Source organism: Propithecus coquereli, unplaced genomic scaffold (assembly GCF_000956105.1).
Source record: "Propithecus coquereli isolate 6110/MARCELLA unplaced genomic scaffold, Pcoq_1.0 Scaffold451, whole genome shotgun sequence".
Classification (NCBI taxonomy): Eukaryota; Metazoa; Chordata; class Mammalia; order Primates; family Indriidae; genus Propithecus; species Propithecus coquereli.
In genome coordinates this window covers 1,084,240-1,101,354 of record NW_012150297.1, presented here as the reverse complement: position 1 = coordinate 1,101,354, position 17,115 = coordinate 1,084,240, and the positions used below count along the sequence as shown (strand labels likewise).

At 39.4% G+C, this 17,115-nt stretch overlaps 1 protein-coding gene across 1 annotated transcript in view; it reads left to right on the top strand.

Annotated features, from left to right (window-relative positions):
• Positions 1–17,115, top strand: part of KIF13B (kinesin family member 13B) — a 172,319-nt gene that overhangs the window by 18,642 nt on the left and 136,562 nt on the right. The window contains exons 2-3 of the mRNA XM_012654927.1: positions 1,245–1,338; positions 2,285–2,367. Of these exons, the coding sequence (XP_012510381.1) occupies positions 1,245–1,338; positions 2,285–2,367 (177 nt within the window). The remainder of the gene's footprint in view (positions 1–1,244; positions 1,339–2,284; positions 2,368–17,115) is intronic.

The window sequence follows — 17,115 nt, the reverse complement described above, 5'->3', positions numbered from 1 at the left end:
GTTAGTTTTTGAATGTAGTGTGAGATAGGGATCCAACTTTGTTCTTTCGAAGGTGGACATCCAGATGTCCCAGCACCATTTGTTGAAAAGACTGTTCTTTCCCCATTGGATTGTCTTGGCACCTTTTGTGAAAATCAAATTGACCATAAATGGGGCAGTTTATTTCTGGACTCTGAATTCTATTCTGTTGATCTGTGTACATGTCCTGTACTTATATTAGTGCCACTTGTCTTAATTACTGTAGCTGTGTAGTAAGTTTTGAAATAGGGAGTGTGAGTCTTTCTACTTTTTCTTTTTCAAGATGGCTGTTCTGGATCTTTTGCATTTCTATGTGGAATTTAGGATCTACTTGTTGATTTTTGTCAAAAAGCCAGTTGGGATATTTGATAGGGATTGCCTTGAATCTTGTAGATCAATTTGGGAAGTATTGCTGTCTTAACAGTGTTGTCTTTCAGTTTATGAATGTGAGATGTCTTCCCATTTGTCTTTAATTTCTTTTTAAAATGAAAAACATTGGCATAGTTGTACATATTTTGGGGGTACATGTGATATTTTGTGTATACAATGAGTGATGATCAAATCAGGGTAATTGGGATATCCATCACAAGTCTTTAATTTCTTTCAAAAATGTTTTGGAATTTTCACTGTATGAGTTTTGTATTTCTTTTAGATTTATTCCTTGTATTTTAATATTTTTTGATGCTATTATAAATGAAATTATTTTCTTAATTTCACTTTTAGATTTTTCATTGCTGGTATATAGAAACACAACTGATTTTTGTATATTATTTTTGTTTCCTGCAGCCTTGCAGAACTTGTTTATTCTAATAGTTTTTTAGTGGATTCCTTAGGACTCCTTTTAGTGGATTCTGTATACAAGATCAAATCATCTGCAAATACAGATAGTTTTTACTTCTTCCATTCCAGTCTGGATGCCTTTTGTTTGTTTTTCTTGCCTAACTGCCCTGACTAGAATCTCTGGTACAATGCTGAATACAAGTTGAGTAAGAGACGTCCTTGTCCTTCCCGAGGTTAGAGGGTAAGCCATTCGGTCCTTCCCTGTTAAGTGAGATGTTAGCTGAGGGTTTTTATAGATACCCTTTACCAGGCAGGAGAAGTTCCCTTCTAGCCCTAGTTTGTTGAGTGTTTTTTGTTATGAAAGAGTGTTGGATTTTTGTCACATGCTTTTTCTGAAATAAATTACTTTTTAAAAATGACTATTGCTCTTGTTTTTTTATCTGCAGAACTTGACTTGCATACCAGATGTGTGGTGGACGTTGATGCAAACAAGGTTATTCTTAATCCTGTAAACACTAATCTTTCCAAAGGAGATGCCCGGTAAGTTAAGAAACTATGTCGTACTCGATGGATCTTTAAATACCCGGAAGCGGCAGTGGCTGCCGAATTCAGTTTAGTTGAACAGATGTAGCGAGCGCTTACTCTGCAGAGACAGATTGCTGTCTTCTGCAAGGCTGCGCTCAAGTCTGTAGTGTGGGATGACAAAGTGCCAGAATGAGTGTTGCGGGTAGTAATTGTATTGGAAGCTCAGAGAAGAGAGTGGGCATTAGGTTGTGCAGTAATTCTTCTTAAAGGAGGTGGCGCAGGCTGGAGGATTAGGTAAGATGTAAACAGGAACAGTGGGGTAGAAGGGAAGTCTTCTAGGCCTGCGGTCCCCAACCCCTGGGCCGCAGATTGGTATAGCTCTGTGGCCTGTTAGGAACCAGGCCGAACAGCAGGAAAATTGAAACCGGTCCGTGGGGCTAAAAAGGTTGACATGGGCGGCTTTTACTTCTGTCAGTTCAAATCCTTTCTGTGGGAGCCCACGTCCTTTCTACCTGCATGAAGGCATTCCTGCAGCCCTCAGTGACTCCTCTCCTCTGCATACCTGTCAGCTATAATCTGTCTGCTTATTTCTTATAGGCTGTTTTGGATTGTTAGTTTCAGCTCTACAAGTAGATTTTAAAGTCTTTGAGGGAAGAGGATGAATACTTGCATATCACTTCCAGATTTGCATGCCAGCATGAACTAAAAAGGGGAAGAAAGGCAATTTGGGAAAGAGTGAGGGTAATGCGGGTTTTCTTAGTAAATGGAGGAAAATTAAGAAGCTGGGATCAGATTACAGAAGACCTAGAAAGCAGACAAGGAAATTTGGTCTGTGTTTTTCTCAGTAAGATAATGGCTGTGAAAATTTTTGAGTGTTATGACTGAGGAGGTGGTTAGGGAAAGCTCTTAATTGGCAATGTAGAGAATGGGTCGGAGTGGGCAAGGCTGACTTTTTGTGCAGATGGGCTGTGTCAGATGATTTTGTGCTGACCCTGGAAGCGGAGAGGACAGGTGACAGAGACAGCGCCCGGCGTGATGCTTTGCGTAAATGGATGCTTCCTAAATACTCGTAGAGACAGTGTTGTATCTGGCACTGCACAAATCTTGAGTTGAATTGAAAAGAGCACTGCACTCAGAGAAAATCCGAAATCGAATCCTTACTTATGTTATTGCAGCCAGTTATTTTTAACTTTTTTGAGCTTCATCTGTATAACGCCTGCCTTATCTATCTCTCAGAGGTTTCTTTCCAAAGATCAAATTAATTAGTGATTTAAAAAATGTGAAGTGTTCTGTAAATGTTCAGGTTTATTGTTGATGCAGATAGAAATACGTATAGCAAAGTATAGATGAGGCTATGATGAGGCCACTGTGCTCCAGCTTGGTGATAGAGTGAGACCCTGTCTCTTAAAAAGAAAACAAAACAAAGGGACATTTATCAAATATGGAAAAGATTAACAATGAACTCTTCCTATTCCACAACACTGTACTTGGAACACTCTAGTGACTAAAATATGTATCTGCCAGATCAGTCTTTGTCTTACAAGTGCTGAATACACATGGATACATTTTATCTATTTATCTTCTCATGCACAGCCGCACTGCGTGTACTACTAGCACAGTTAAATATCTTTTTGGAATTGTCTTTCCTGAATCGAGTTAGTTTTGCAGATTGGTCCTTGGACTCTTCCACATCTTCATCAGCAACATATTTTCAAATCATCTTTTAGGACTACTAGATGGCTAACTCATCATCTATGCCTAGTAGGTTTTTGTAAGTGTAATTCTCAATGTGTAACTTTCATCTTAGCGTTTTAGAGCACCCTATCTCGAGTCCCTTATGTAACAAGGTAAAATAATACCATGATGTAGACCAGTCCCTTTTTAAATAACTAAATAAATCCTTATATTTTTAATAACTACATAAATCCTTATTCTATTCAGATTATACCTTTAGGATTTATTAAACTTTAATAAAACTTATTAAACTTTTATCCTATAATAAAATGTTAATGCTATTACCTGTCACCATGGTAGCGCAAAATAGTTTCTTAGGCCAAGTTTTGTCTTCATTTTGCTTCTTTCCTCACTAAACAGGCCTTTCCTGATAGCTGTGGCTAAACAGATATACTTAAAATGTTATTTTAAAAGGGATTAAGATGTATTTTCTTATGGAGAGTGGTGGCTTCCACTTAACGAATCATTTATGTTATAAAATTTGACGTATAGGTGGGTTTGGAAACTGGAAGGTATTTTCCCATGGGAACTGTCAGCTGTTTCAAGCAAAAGTGGTGTGCTGTCCGCAGACTAGTTTAATCCACAACTCGAACAGTCTCACTTTTTATACTGTGACATGCCACCGAATGCCTCTTAGAGCCAAATGGATGTCTTTGTTTATTTTAAACAGCTTTATTGAGATATGCATACCATACAATTCACCCCCTTAAAGTGAACAATTTAGTGGTTTTGGTTTTTATTTCATTTACCAAGCTGTGCAAACAGCACCATTATCTACTTTATGTCATTTTCGTCACCTATTAATCTATTCTCTGTCTCCAAGATTTAGGGTTTGCCTCTCTTGGACATTTCATATAAATGAACTCATACACTATGTGGTCTTCTGCGATTGGCTTCTTTTACTTAGCGTGTTTTTTAGGTTTATCTTAGAATGTTTGAGTTTAGCATATCTTAGCATGTTTTTGAGGTTTATCCATGTTGTGGCATTATGAGTACTTCATTCCTCTTTCTTTTTTTTCTGTCTTTCATTTCCTGAAGGGTTTTGCTCTGTTGCCCAGGCTAGAGTGCGGTGGCATCATCATGCTCACTGCAGCTTGGAACTCCTGGACTCAAGCGATCCTCCTGCCTCAGGCTCCTGAGTAGCTGGGACTACAGGTGCATGCCACCACGTCCTGCTAATTTTTCTCTTTTTAGTGGAGATGGGGTCTCACTATTTTGCTCACACCTTTTATGGCAGAATAATATTATATTCCATTGTATTGCATTTTGTTTTATCCATTCATCAGTTGATGGACATTTGGATTGTTTCTACTTTTTTGGCTTTATGAACAATGCTGCTTGTGTATAATAAGTCTTTGGGTGGACATGTGTTTTCATTTCTCTTAGGTAGATATCTAGGCATGGAACTTTGTTGGGTCATATGGTAATTCTGTGCTTCACATTTTGAGGAACTGTCAAACTGTTTTCAAAGCTGCTGTACCATTTTACATTCCCACCAGCAACTTTTGAGAGTTCCAGTTTCTTTGGCTTATTTTTTAAAGAACTCTCATTTACTGTAAAGAAAATGGTGGTAACTCTGGCTAATGGCAGGGTGCATACCCTGCCTGAAGGCATTCAAATTACAGTGAAAAAGCAAAACAAAACATAGTGTTGTCCAAACAAAACACTCTTGGCCAGATTCAGCCCTTGGCTACTGCCTTGGCACCCCGGGTTCTGGTCAACTACATTCTAGTGTACTTTTCTATTGAGCAGTACTTCCTTCTAAGGTTTTAAAAATTTTTGGGAAATCCTTAAAACATGTAATATACAAGAAGTTCTAAAACATGAAACCTTTCTGTACTTATCCCTCAGTGTCACTAGTCATCACCAATACAGTTTAAGCCTTTGTGAACTGCCTCCCTGTTTTAACCCTTTCTCTCCCCACCACAGTTCACCACTTTCCTGAATTGGGTTTTCAGTCTTTCCCTGGTATGTATTTATTACATTTTCCACTACTTATCTTTGCAATTGTGTTTGCACAATATTATGTGTACATGAATACTCTTTCCTAGTAAAAGGCCAGATGGGTGACTCAGAAAAGGTTGCCTGCTCTCATAAAGTATAATGCATGATTTTTAAAGACAGGAAAAGTGTTAAAAGAAGCCAGAAATAATATCACCAGCGTACGCTGGGGAGGAAAGCTTAAACTTGGTATTTTGTGAAATCCCTTGTTCCTTTTTTTTTTCTCCTAAAAAGCAAAAACAGAACAAAAGCCCCCACCCCCTCCTTGTTTGCCGTGAATTCCGAGCAAGCGCGAGGCGCAGTTTTAGTGCTGTTCCAGCTCTTTTCGGAGGCTGGGGAGCAGTGCTCAGAGGTGCTGCTGCTTTGAGCATCAGAACTTAAACCTGGAAGGACAGAGCTCCTCTATGTAAATTGCGCTTTTCGGTCCCTTGGTCAGTCCATTTCCTTTTTTAACTCTCTGTCTTCTGTGCCCCGGATGTCACGTGTGTGCGTGTGCACGTGTGTGTGTGTGTGTGTGTGTGTGTGTGTGTGTGTGTGTGCGCACTGATATGGTGTTAACTACATTAACCTGGAGTTTCTCCTCTGATTTTCTTTGTTACCCTCTCCCACCAAGTGTAAGATTTTAAGACCAGAACCTTCTGAAATTGAAAGCATTTGGAGGTTTGGGTGTCAAGATCTTCATTAGCCTGAACACTGATTTCCCTGGTGTTCTGTGAGCAGGTGGGGGGACTCTCCAGCATGGATGGAAGTGGCCGTAGATGGCACAAGCGGGCAGAGATTGTTCTTGTTTATGGTGCAGATACAGTGCTGCCCTCTCCTTCCCCCATGTGGTCATGTTTAACCTAATGATCATTAGACAGCATGAAGGTTACAGCTGCCGGTCTAATGAGACTGTCTGAGATGTTGATCTCAGCAACCAGTTAGTAAGGTCATTAAAATTCTTTTTGTTCCCTCTGATTGTGTTGTTAGACATCAGTTTAGTGAAGATCTTTAGGTAATTAATGAGTACCTAATATGAGCCCTTCTTTGGAGGTTCAGCGTACTCTCATCCCGGTAGATGCACAGATTGGAGCTTCTTAAAATAGATGCAGAATTAAGTGAGGCCGACCCATGTACGTGCACTTCTCTCACAGAAGACACCGGGTAACGCTACTGAGTGTAGCATTAGGGAAGGGCCTTATGCCAATAGTTTCTTTGAAATATATAAAGTCATTTTCAGACTAATTCCTTGTTAGTGGAAGGCATCATTAGGTCGTATTAGACATGACTTTTTAAAAATTTCTCTGTTGCTATACGGGTGCTAATTCAAATAAAGGTTTTAAATGAAGGAAGTCATGCAAAATGTAATGGTGGTATGCACAATAGACCTGTTTGTTCTCTCTGCTGTGAAATGACTTGAGCGAGGCTAATATTTCTGCCCAAATGGAATCTGCTCCTCTAGAGAATAGTATGTGGTACGTTTTAATTTCATAATGAGGCTCTTCCTCAGGGAGCCTGTCCATCCTAATTATGTTATGGTTTGGTGGGGAGAGCGTTCTGTGTGCTCAGAAGTTGTACGTGATTCCTCAAACCCTCCCTTGAAAAAAAAATACTATGATCGTTAAGTATATAAACCATTTACTACTTTTGAATATAGCTGTGAAAATGAATCAGGGAGACTCTTAAAATACATGAAATGTGTGGTTGAATGCATATCATTGCATAGTTAATAGAAGCAGATAGTCAAATTGCAGTAAATATAAATTTTGCAAAATTTTACCAGTGAAGTCTAGCAGGTTGCTAAAAGAAACTGTTTGCTTATTGGTAAACCTGTCTGAACAAAAATTATAATAGACTGCTACTACAGAATTTATGGTATTTTAGTTTTGTCATTGGATGTATAAATATTCATGTTTTTACTGCTTTTATTGGTACAGTAATAAGGAATAAACTTTAATTTTTTAATTTTTAAATTTTATCTTATTTTTTTAGAAATGAGGTCTTGCTATGTTGCGCAGGCTGGAGTGCAGTGGCCGTTTACAGGCATGATCATGGTGCACCACGGCCTTGAACTCCTGGGCTCAGGCAAGCCTCAGCCTCCGCCTCCTGAGTAGCTGGGACTATAGATGTGTGCCACCATGCCTGGCTCTGTTTTTATTTTATTTTATTTTTTGAGACAGAGTCTCATGCTGTCACCCAGGCTGGAGTGCAATGGCGTGATCGCAGCTCACTGTAACCTTGAACTCCTGGGCTCAAGTGATCCTTCCCCCTCACCTCCCATGTACGGGCACGCACCAAATGGGGCTAATCTTCTTTTTATTTTGGGGGGGGTGTCTCACTGTGTTGCCCAGGTTGGCTTCGAACTCCTGGCCTCAAGTGATCTTTCCACCTTGGCCTCTCAAAGTGCTGTGATTACAGGTGTGAGCCACTGTGCCTGGCCTTTTTTTTTTTTTTTTTAAATATAAGAAAAGACGGGCTCTCTTTACCTCCATGCTTGAAATACTACTTGGATATTAACGTTTGATACAATGAGCACTCAAGGTCATATGCGTATGGTTAGTTACTAGGTCTAGATTAAAGTGAGTTATGGCTGATAGGAATCACATGCTCTGAATTTCCCTAGAATTCTGGATTCAGCGTAAAATGATCAGATAGTGTATGAAGCACTAGGTGAGATACCTAACTGTGAAAAAAGGTTAGGCAGCTACCAAGTCCTACTCTTAAAGTTTATTTTCTTTATTTTGCTTTGTTTTTTTGTTTAACAATACCTTTTGGGGGCTCTTAGTCTCCATCTCCAGGGTAGGAGTTGTTATTGATGTAAACCAGATACTGTGTAAGAATCTAGATTTCTGTTTTAAGGATGGGGAGGTAGCGGTACTCCTTGAGGAAATGCGACATGAGAAAACCATCCAATCCCAAAAGTTGCTGTATCACAAAATTCGCAGCAACTTTGGGAATTATTCCTGATTTATTCAACATTCAAACATCAGCACTGTGCCAAGTATCAGGCTAACAGGATAATTTTTATTAATCCTTAGTTCCCTTAAATTATGGTGTTAATAATTTTTTGTACAGTGTGTCTGTAAGCATACTAGTAAAACAAGAAACAAGCAAAAAAAAACCTCTGGAAAATAGAGACATTAAATTATTCTGTGGATTTTGTAAGGTTAGATTTTGCAGACTCAGATCTGAAATGGAACTTGTTTAATTTTGAGCATTGTACATTTTATTGTGAGAAAGATATTGGTTGCAAATTAATAGAGTTCTGGAGTCCTTAAAATTCTTTTATAGAGTGCTTTTAAAAAGCATCGGTATCTTATAGTAGTAAATTTCACTTTTGCTCCACTTTTACCAAACCTAATTATATAAACTTACAATTAAATGAAAACTTACATGGGATGGGTCATGATTATTAAGAGTAATACATCTTTAGCTTCATGTTTTGACCTGTATATAAAACATGTCAATAGTCTTTTTATTCTGCTTTTAGGAAAACTGAAATAGAATTTACATAAAGATTGTTGAGTACGTAAAAGTTATATTTGCCATTTAATGTTTAATAACTTTTGTTATGGAGAATTTTAAAGATACACCAGTGTAGGCAGAATAGTATAAGGACCCTCCATGTGCCTGTCACCCCAAAAAGCATTAACCCTCAACTGATGCTGTCCTATCTACATCTTCACCCCCTTCCTCTTTCCCATGTCATTGTGAAGGACATCCCATTTTAACCACAAATACTTTAAAATATCTTTTATTATTTTTTAAACATAACCACAATACCATTATTACACCTAAACAATTAACAATAGTTAAGTAATAGCATCAAATTTTCGGTCAGTGTTGAAATGTCCAGTTGTCTCAATTTTTTCCCCAAAGTTTGTTTGGAATAGGATCAAATTGTGATCTGCACATTGTGATTGGATGATGTGGTTTTTCATTTATTGGTTCCTCAGTTGTTGAAGAAGCTGGGCCGTTTGTTCTGTAGATGGATTGATGTGAATTTATTGCAGGGGATAGATAGTCCTTATTTAGTCAGATGCCAAAGTGTGTTGATTTTCCTTGTAAATATTTTCATCCCAGCATTCCTCTCCATTCTCTCTGGCATTACCCTGGTTAAGGACCTATTGCCTTGTTAAGATGACATCGAAACCTTCTGACTGGTTTGTGGAACCCACTATCACCTCAGGCCTGTTCCTGCTTCCTGTAATCTGTCTTTTGAATTTAGAGCATTTATTATTTCCACTAATTTAGAAGTGTCACTACCTAGTTGACATCTTTGATGTTTGTCTTGCATTGTTTTCTAATACTTTTACTGTTTTGCTTGTTTCTCTGTGTTTTGAAAATTCCCTTCCCTTTTGGATTGTGGCTACCGGAAAGCTTGGGCTTTGGAATGAGGTTCAGGTGCTGTAGGGGTGAGAGAGTGGGCAGCTGTGTGGGTTATAAAAAGTCCCTGTGTCTACCAGGATATTAAAGAGGACAGAAAAGGCAGAAACAAAGCATATATTGATTGGTTCTGGAAAAAGCAAGACAGTGTTGACAAATCAGTGTTCTGCGTACTGTCAACAAGATGGAATTATTTGATTGTAAATTTGTCAAAAATTTTACAGTAATCTAACAAAAACTTTAAAACTATTCCCAAGTAAAAAGATAACTGTGAATACTTCCAATGTCAACAGAATGTGGTTACTATGGCGGAGGGGGGAAGGATGGCAAGACAAATTTTATTTTTGTTTTTACTCAGAAGTGTAAATTCAAATTTCAAGGTATCTGTTTTTGTGTAGCTGGAATCTTACAGATTCTTTGTAAAAGAAAAAATTTTTTTCTTTAATTCTTTGGAAGTAGAATTTGTAATGCATATGAAGTTTTGATCGGAGTTGTTTTGCAAACTGGAATTTTTACAGCAATTTTATACAATAATATATATGTAAATTTTCATCAAATCAAACTTATTTTTGAGATATAAACATCTACAAAATTACCACGTTTTAAAAAATTAAATTTACTCTATGAAATGAAAACCATCATAAGAATCTGTGCATGGTTACTGCTCTTCTTACAATTGCTCTTCATCGTCTTGTTAGACTTACACAGTTCTCTGCATAGAACATTGGCTGACTTGGTGTTTTGGTCACGTCTAAGCAACAAATTAAGTTTCCTTGCTCAACTGTTTTCTCATCCAGTGTTAGCACAGCAGAAACCCAGTGTGTAAGCAACACCTCTCCCTGCTCAGTGATTAGTCCTACTTAGTCACTGGTCAGAGCCACCCTTGCCATCTGCTCTGTCCTTTGGAGGATTGGGTGTGAATAATATAGTGGGAGGAGCCAGACATTTTATACACAGTTGTTACTATTTCATGTTAGTCATTCTAATTAAGTTATGTAAGTCATACAGGACAGCCCCACTGTGTGAAATCCCTTCTCTGAATCTTAGATTTGCTAGACTTCATCCATTTATACCAGGAAGGATGCTTATAAGGAGGATACTGGGACAGAGACTGGTTCAAGATTAAGTCATGCCCTGGTATTGAGCTAGGACTTTGTGCCTTGCCATTTCCAGAAGCTTCACTTAAGTTTTCAGACTCTGATTTCATCTTTCTCCCCGTATCAGGCGTCTCTCATGTGCCGCTCCAGATCCTCTTGGCCTTACCTCTCCTCAGAGCCTTTGATCACTTTTCAGCCCTGGCTGTCGCCAGCTCGGCCTGGATGCTGACCAGCTTCACGTGGACGTGATCCGACACTTTCTCCTGCCTCGCCCCCCTTCCCTGGAATGCACGCCTAAACGAGCCTTAGGCTTTGCCTCCTGAGGGATCCAGGCCGAGACATCCCTTTGTGTGCCCCCGCCTGTGTGCTCTAGGTTCCCCTGCGCGTGCTCGAACTGGCTCTCGGCTGACCGGGCCTGCTTGGCCTGCCTGCTGCCTTTGCTGTTCAGTGAGTGGTGCTGATCATAGAGACCTCAACTTAAAAGTTAGGAAGAGGGTAGGCCTGCTCTTCTTAGAGTGGGTTAATTTTTAAATTTATCAGCCCCATAAGCATTAGAAAGGCTCAAGAACTGAGGTACCGCCAGTGGAGTTTAATAGTTATCATTGTTATCATTGCTTGTGGGGATAGGAAACACCTGGAGTTGGTTGAAGACAAGCTTGACTCAGACTGGGGTGTGAGTTCTGGGTGTGCTGTTTACCAGCTGTGTGAGTTTGCAGGTCTGGGTCACCTCCCTGAACTTCAGTTTCTTTTTCTGTAAAATGGATGTAATAACACTAGAATATGGATCTTGCAAGATTGTTGTGGGCATGAATGAATTATTTATGTAAAGTGCCTGGCACATGGTACGTACTTGGTAGATGGTTCCTGCTGTTACGCCTTGATTTACTTATTCTGATCAACTCTCTTAAAAATTCTATTCGTCAAAATGTGTTGTATTTTAAGTAATATTCTTTTCATACAACACTGGCACATGCTGGGTACTCAGTGAATATTATTGGCTGGGTTAAACAAGTAGTAAATAATAGTATCAGGTCTCTAATAACAAATGGCGCCCTTTTGCTTTAATTGACAATAATCATAGGTGTTTAAGCTGTAGATCTAAGAGTAGTTTCTTGACCCTCTAAATAGCAACTACGAGATGTTTATTTCAAGGATCGTGAGTTTCCTCTGAAGAGCATCAATTTGCATAGTATTGCCCAGGGTTGGTTTCTATGTTCTGAGTAAAGAACTATTATTATCACAGTAAAAGGAACTCAACGGTCAAGGTCTTTGAACGCTTAGAAGGTGTCAGAGAGACGGCCAGTGCTGAGTTCTTGGAAATACAGGAAGTGAATAGAGACTTTAGTTTTTGTAAGACAGTATGGAGTGAACTAAATGTGGGGGCGGGGGAGGGAAGAGACTTTAGTTTTTTCATTTTCTCATTGATAACAAATAGCATTTATTTTCAGGCATTATTATTGTTTCTGTTGTGTTAGATCCTTTGCAGGGGTACAAGTTCTCATGAAATCCTTACAACAGAAGATACAGACACCATTATTATCTCAATTTTCAGAAGGGGAAGGAAGAGTCCAAGGTATTACAGGGCTTCCCACGATCACGTGCTTAGTAAGTGGCAGAGCTGGGATTTGAGCTCAGAGCTACCTGAGCTCATCTCTCCAAAAGCAGGTGGGCTCATTGCTTCTGACTGCTTTCTGAGATTTTACGGAAGAGTTTCTCCATCATGTTTAAACATTTGGAAAAACATATTGGTTAATTCATATTAAATCAAGTCTAAAGGTATTCAGCAGTTATTGACTGATACGTAATGTATGCCACCCTGGCAGGGTGCCTGAGAAGGAAAAGGTAAATATTATATGCTTTTTTTAAAAAAAGGAACTCACATTCTGGGGTTAGGGGAACCCAAACACAGCTAAGTGTGTTATATTCATTAGTTTATTCAACTATTGAGTGCCTTCTATGTCAGGATGGTGTTGACCCTAAGAAAACAATGGCGAACAAAAGGGAGTTTGGTCCCAGCGCTCATGGACCCTACTAGTCTAGTAGGAGTGTCGTGAACTCATCTATGATATTGTGGTCATTTATAATGAGATACTAGTAACCTCCTGTTACTAGATTTCGGTGAGAGTGTATAGACCTCCTCTTGCCCAACCGTGATACTGGGAGGTGTGTTACAGTAAAACCCTGACTGAATTCTGCCACATCTTTATTAGCAAGCAGCCACGCCGTTAGTCATACAACCTGTTCCTGTAAGCTCGGTGAAGTCACAGTTCTCAGACAAGCACCTTCCTCAGAAGTTTCCCTTGAGACAAATGTAGCAGGATTCAGGTACCTTTCTGGTCAAAATTATGTAATGGAATCTGGATTTGGGTCTGAATAGAGCCCTAGCCGAGAACACTACTCCCAAGGGAACAGAATGCTAGATCTGTTAGTCATTTATTGACAGGGTCTTGCTCTGTTGCCCAGGCTAGAGGGCAGTGGCCTGATTATAGCTCACTGCAGTCTTGAACTCTTAGGTTCAGGCAGTCCTCCTGCCTCAGCCTCCCAAGTAGCTGGGACTACAGGTGCATGCCACCACACCCAGCTAAATGAAAAATTTTTTTAAAAAAGATGGGGTCTTGCTATGTTGCCCAGGCTGGTCTTGAACTCGTGGTCTCAAGCAATCCTTCCAGCTCAGCCTCCCAGAGTGCTGGGATTACAGGCATGAGCCACTACACCCGGGTTGTTAGAGTCTTATACTTCATGTCCCAAGAATGGAGGCACCTGTATCACGTTTCTAATCAGTCCATAGTTTTAACACTACACATTTTACCAGTGAAAAATTCTTTTTAACATTCCTTTTTCTGATTAACAAACCCTCTAGTGTTGATCAGAAAAAAAGATAGCTGAAGGCATGTAAAAACTGCTTCTAGAGAAGAAATTCTTAATTTTTTTTTTTTTTTTTTGCTATAAACCCTTTTGGCAGTCAGATAAAGCCTGTAGATCTCATCTCAGAATAATCTTTCAGAAGCATAAAACACATAGGATTACCAAGGAAACCAGATACATGTTGAAATATAGTCATCAGAGATATTTTAAAAGATGCGTGATGTAATATGTACTGATTTATTACTATGTTAACCAATAAGATCTAGTATTGGGAATAATTGCTTTGAGTGTTGAATGTAAATAATCTAAGATAATTTACAACAATTAGAATGTGTTATGAAAATAGCTGTGATTTTTATTGATGACAAAGTCACAGGTGCTGCTAGTACTGTCATCCAATACCTACATTAATAATTGAAGGAATTGCTAAATTTTAGTTGTAAGTTACTGAGAAATAAAAATGTAACTTTTTTGCCCATCCATGTTCATAGACCGTCCCCTTCCCCGATTCATTCTATCCGGGTAAAGAATCCCTGCTTTAGAGTGAGCGTCCTTGATGAGTCTTTCATATGCTGCCTGATCAACCCTGCACTGTGTATTTGTGATTAGGATATCAAATGTAGCTAGTTATCGCTAAGTGTGATTAAAACTGATGCCTGCAATTACGTCACTTTTGGGGGGTATCATTTAGTAGGGATGATGGGACTTCTGTACAAGTGAGTATAAACGTGAGGACTTGGGAGGAGTTGCACAGGGGAGAGCTATGAAGTGCTATGGGATTATTCTAAAGTGTTTTAAAGTAAAGCCTATTATAAGAGGGTCTAGACAAACATGATACGGTGATATATGCTATGGCTGCTAGAAAAAGCAGGGAGAAAGAATGAAAGTTGTCATCATTCCTGTTCATTCTTTTTCTAAGATTGAAAAAGACATCGCAGCAAAAGGTATCTTGAGGGCCTTGTCTGTGGTTCAGGAACAAAACTATTTCAGGTGTACAGGATAACATGACGGTGAAGGACAGAGACTAATCCAGCCACGGTTACAGGCACCTTGCACACGTTAATCTGATCCTCACAACAACACTGTAATTATTTGCATTTTACAGATGGAGAAACAGGCACGGCGAGATTAAGTAACATCCAGAGTCAAAACTAGGTCTGTCTGGCTCCACGGGACTCAGTACGAGATCAGGCAGATGCCGGTGTGGAGGGCAGATGAGCTGCACACGTGACTGCAGATAGGAAATCGGGTCAGCGGCTGTGAAAATGATACTGGCAGAGATGGTAAAAGTGCCCCGAACACTGAGCATTAGGAACAGGTGAAAAGAATTTTTCAGCCTGGAAATCTACACGTTTATGTTTTCAAGCTAGACAGCATCCCACAAAATAGGAACTAAAAGCCCAGTATTTCTGAGTCGAGATTTTTACCAGCGGTTCTAAATCTCCCTGTGCCTGGCTGGATCAACTCCTGTGTTACAACCGTCACTCCCCAACTGAAGAGTGTTCATCTGGGGCAGGATTTTATTGTCATCAACAGCTAACGTTTATACCGGTCACCACACTAGTCCCCCGACTAGATAGGGACACCCCAGTACAGTTTCCAGATGTTCATTGGATGGTGATGAAGCCCACAGTCCTGAGATCTCACTCTGTCGCCCAGTCTAGAGTACAGTGGCATCATAGCTCACTGCAGCCCCCAACTCCTGGGCTCATGTGATCCTCCTGCCTCAGCCTCCTGAGTAGCTGGGACTACAGGCGCACGCCACCATGCCCGGCTAATTTTTTAGTTTCTGGTAGAGACCGGTCTCACTATGTTCAGGCTGGTCTTGAACTCCCGGGATCATGTGATCCTCCCACCTTAGCTTCCGGAAGTGTTAGGATTGCAGGCATGGGCCACCACACCTGAGCCTATGGACGAAATTTTAGATGATTGGAGCTAAATGGAAGTTTTATAACACACCTAATGCACCTTCTGCATTGGCAGAGGCTAAGTCAGCTGTTCCTCATCCCAAGCTTTTTCTTGGCCGAGTTCAGGTTCAGCTCCTGGCCTTGGAGCACGGGGGCTCATTCACTTGGTGGACGTTGCCCAGGAGCCTTGGGGGGTGGTCTGGGAAGCCCGTGCGTGCGTGTCCTCTCCCCGCACTGTCACCCACACAGCCCCGGGAGCACGTTCACCCCCTTCTCAGGGCCTCGAGAGATGCCTCTTTATCTCAAGCTCTCTGGGATTTCTTGTCAGAATGGTGGTTTCTTTTTGTTTTTAACCTACCATAAAGCAGTGAGGATTTTTAGGATAGTCAAGACTAAATATTAAAAATTTCACCCTCATGGTCTCTCAGGTGTGTTCTCCGTGTTCCCGTGTTTCACTTCCATGTTTACATTTTCACTTTCGTGTTGACAAACTGATGGTCTGATTCAAGCTGCGGTTTCTTAATAAATAGGTTCTGTTTAAGTTTAGTTGTGAGTTGTAGTTACCAAAGTGGAGATTTCCAGGCTGGAAAATAGAAGCAATTTTCATCTGTTCTTAATGGTCAGTCCCAGGGACGAATATGAACTGGAAGGCAAAACGCTCTCGAACAGCCGAAGTGGAAACGAATTGCTCTTTCAGGATGCACCGGCTACGTGCACAGATACATTTTGATACCATTGCGTTCAGGTTTTTGATGTACCTTGTTCAATAAGGATTCATTAAGAAAGTGAAAACCTGTTTTTATTAAATCACATCATGACACTCTCATTTCAGTTATAGTCAATCCTCATCTCGTTTCAAGCTATAAAATATTCAATATTTTCTGCTTCCTATTAACAAAAATCATTTTATGCCAGCTGCTGTAGTGGTTTATATTCTCTTCTTTCATTAAATACATAGGAAAGTCTAATCTTGGCATTTAAGAAAACTGCTAGAGTGCTTTCTCATTCTTATTTTAAAAAATACAGTGTACCAGAGTTTGATTAGTTAACACATGTTCACCAGAGGAATACCATGCCTTTGTCATATGCCTTGTTTTATAAATAACTGCTAATTTTAGTAACATGTTTAGTAACATGTCAAATGTTATTATTGTAGATTGATTACTGAGAAACAGTATATTGATCTTTTATCCATTTAAAATTTTTAGATGTATACAACTTAAATCCTTACTTGATTACTTTTAGTGATCTGTCTTACAAAATGTATTCCATAGTCTATTTCTCCTTGAAATGGCTGTTAAAACCTTTATTGGAATTAAAAAATGAGGTCAAGTTATTTTATATACGGAAAATATTTGATGTAGCTGATTATTTTGACAATATAATCAAGATTTGATAACACATAGATATGATAAATATTCGATAATAAAGCCACTTTCTCGTTAGATTATATGGCACATTTTCCCATAAATTGAATCAACTAAATATGCAGTTTCAACGTTTTGGAGGAAAATGTATTTAAAGCATGTTGTAGATGAAATAATTTTGTCAAATTATATTATTTTGTAAAAGGGATAATGAAGTTAACAATATTTCATTTTATCAACTCTTTCTGATTGTAAGACGTTAAGCAAAGTGCCACTAAGTGGAACAGTAGCAGGTATCATTAACTTGGTAAGTCACGGTGAAGTCTTTGGCATACGTCCAAGAAATGGAGAAAAAGAGTGACTTTTATCACCTGGGTCACAACTCCTTTTGCAAGCCAGATAATTTCGAATTCTTTGCTTTCAAGAGATCTAATTGATTCATTAACTGATCTTAAA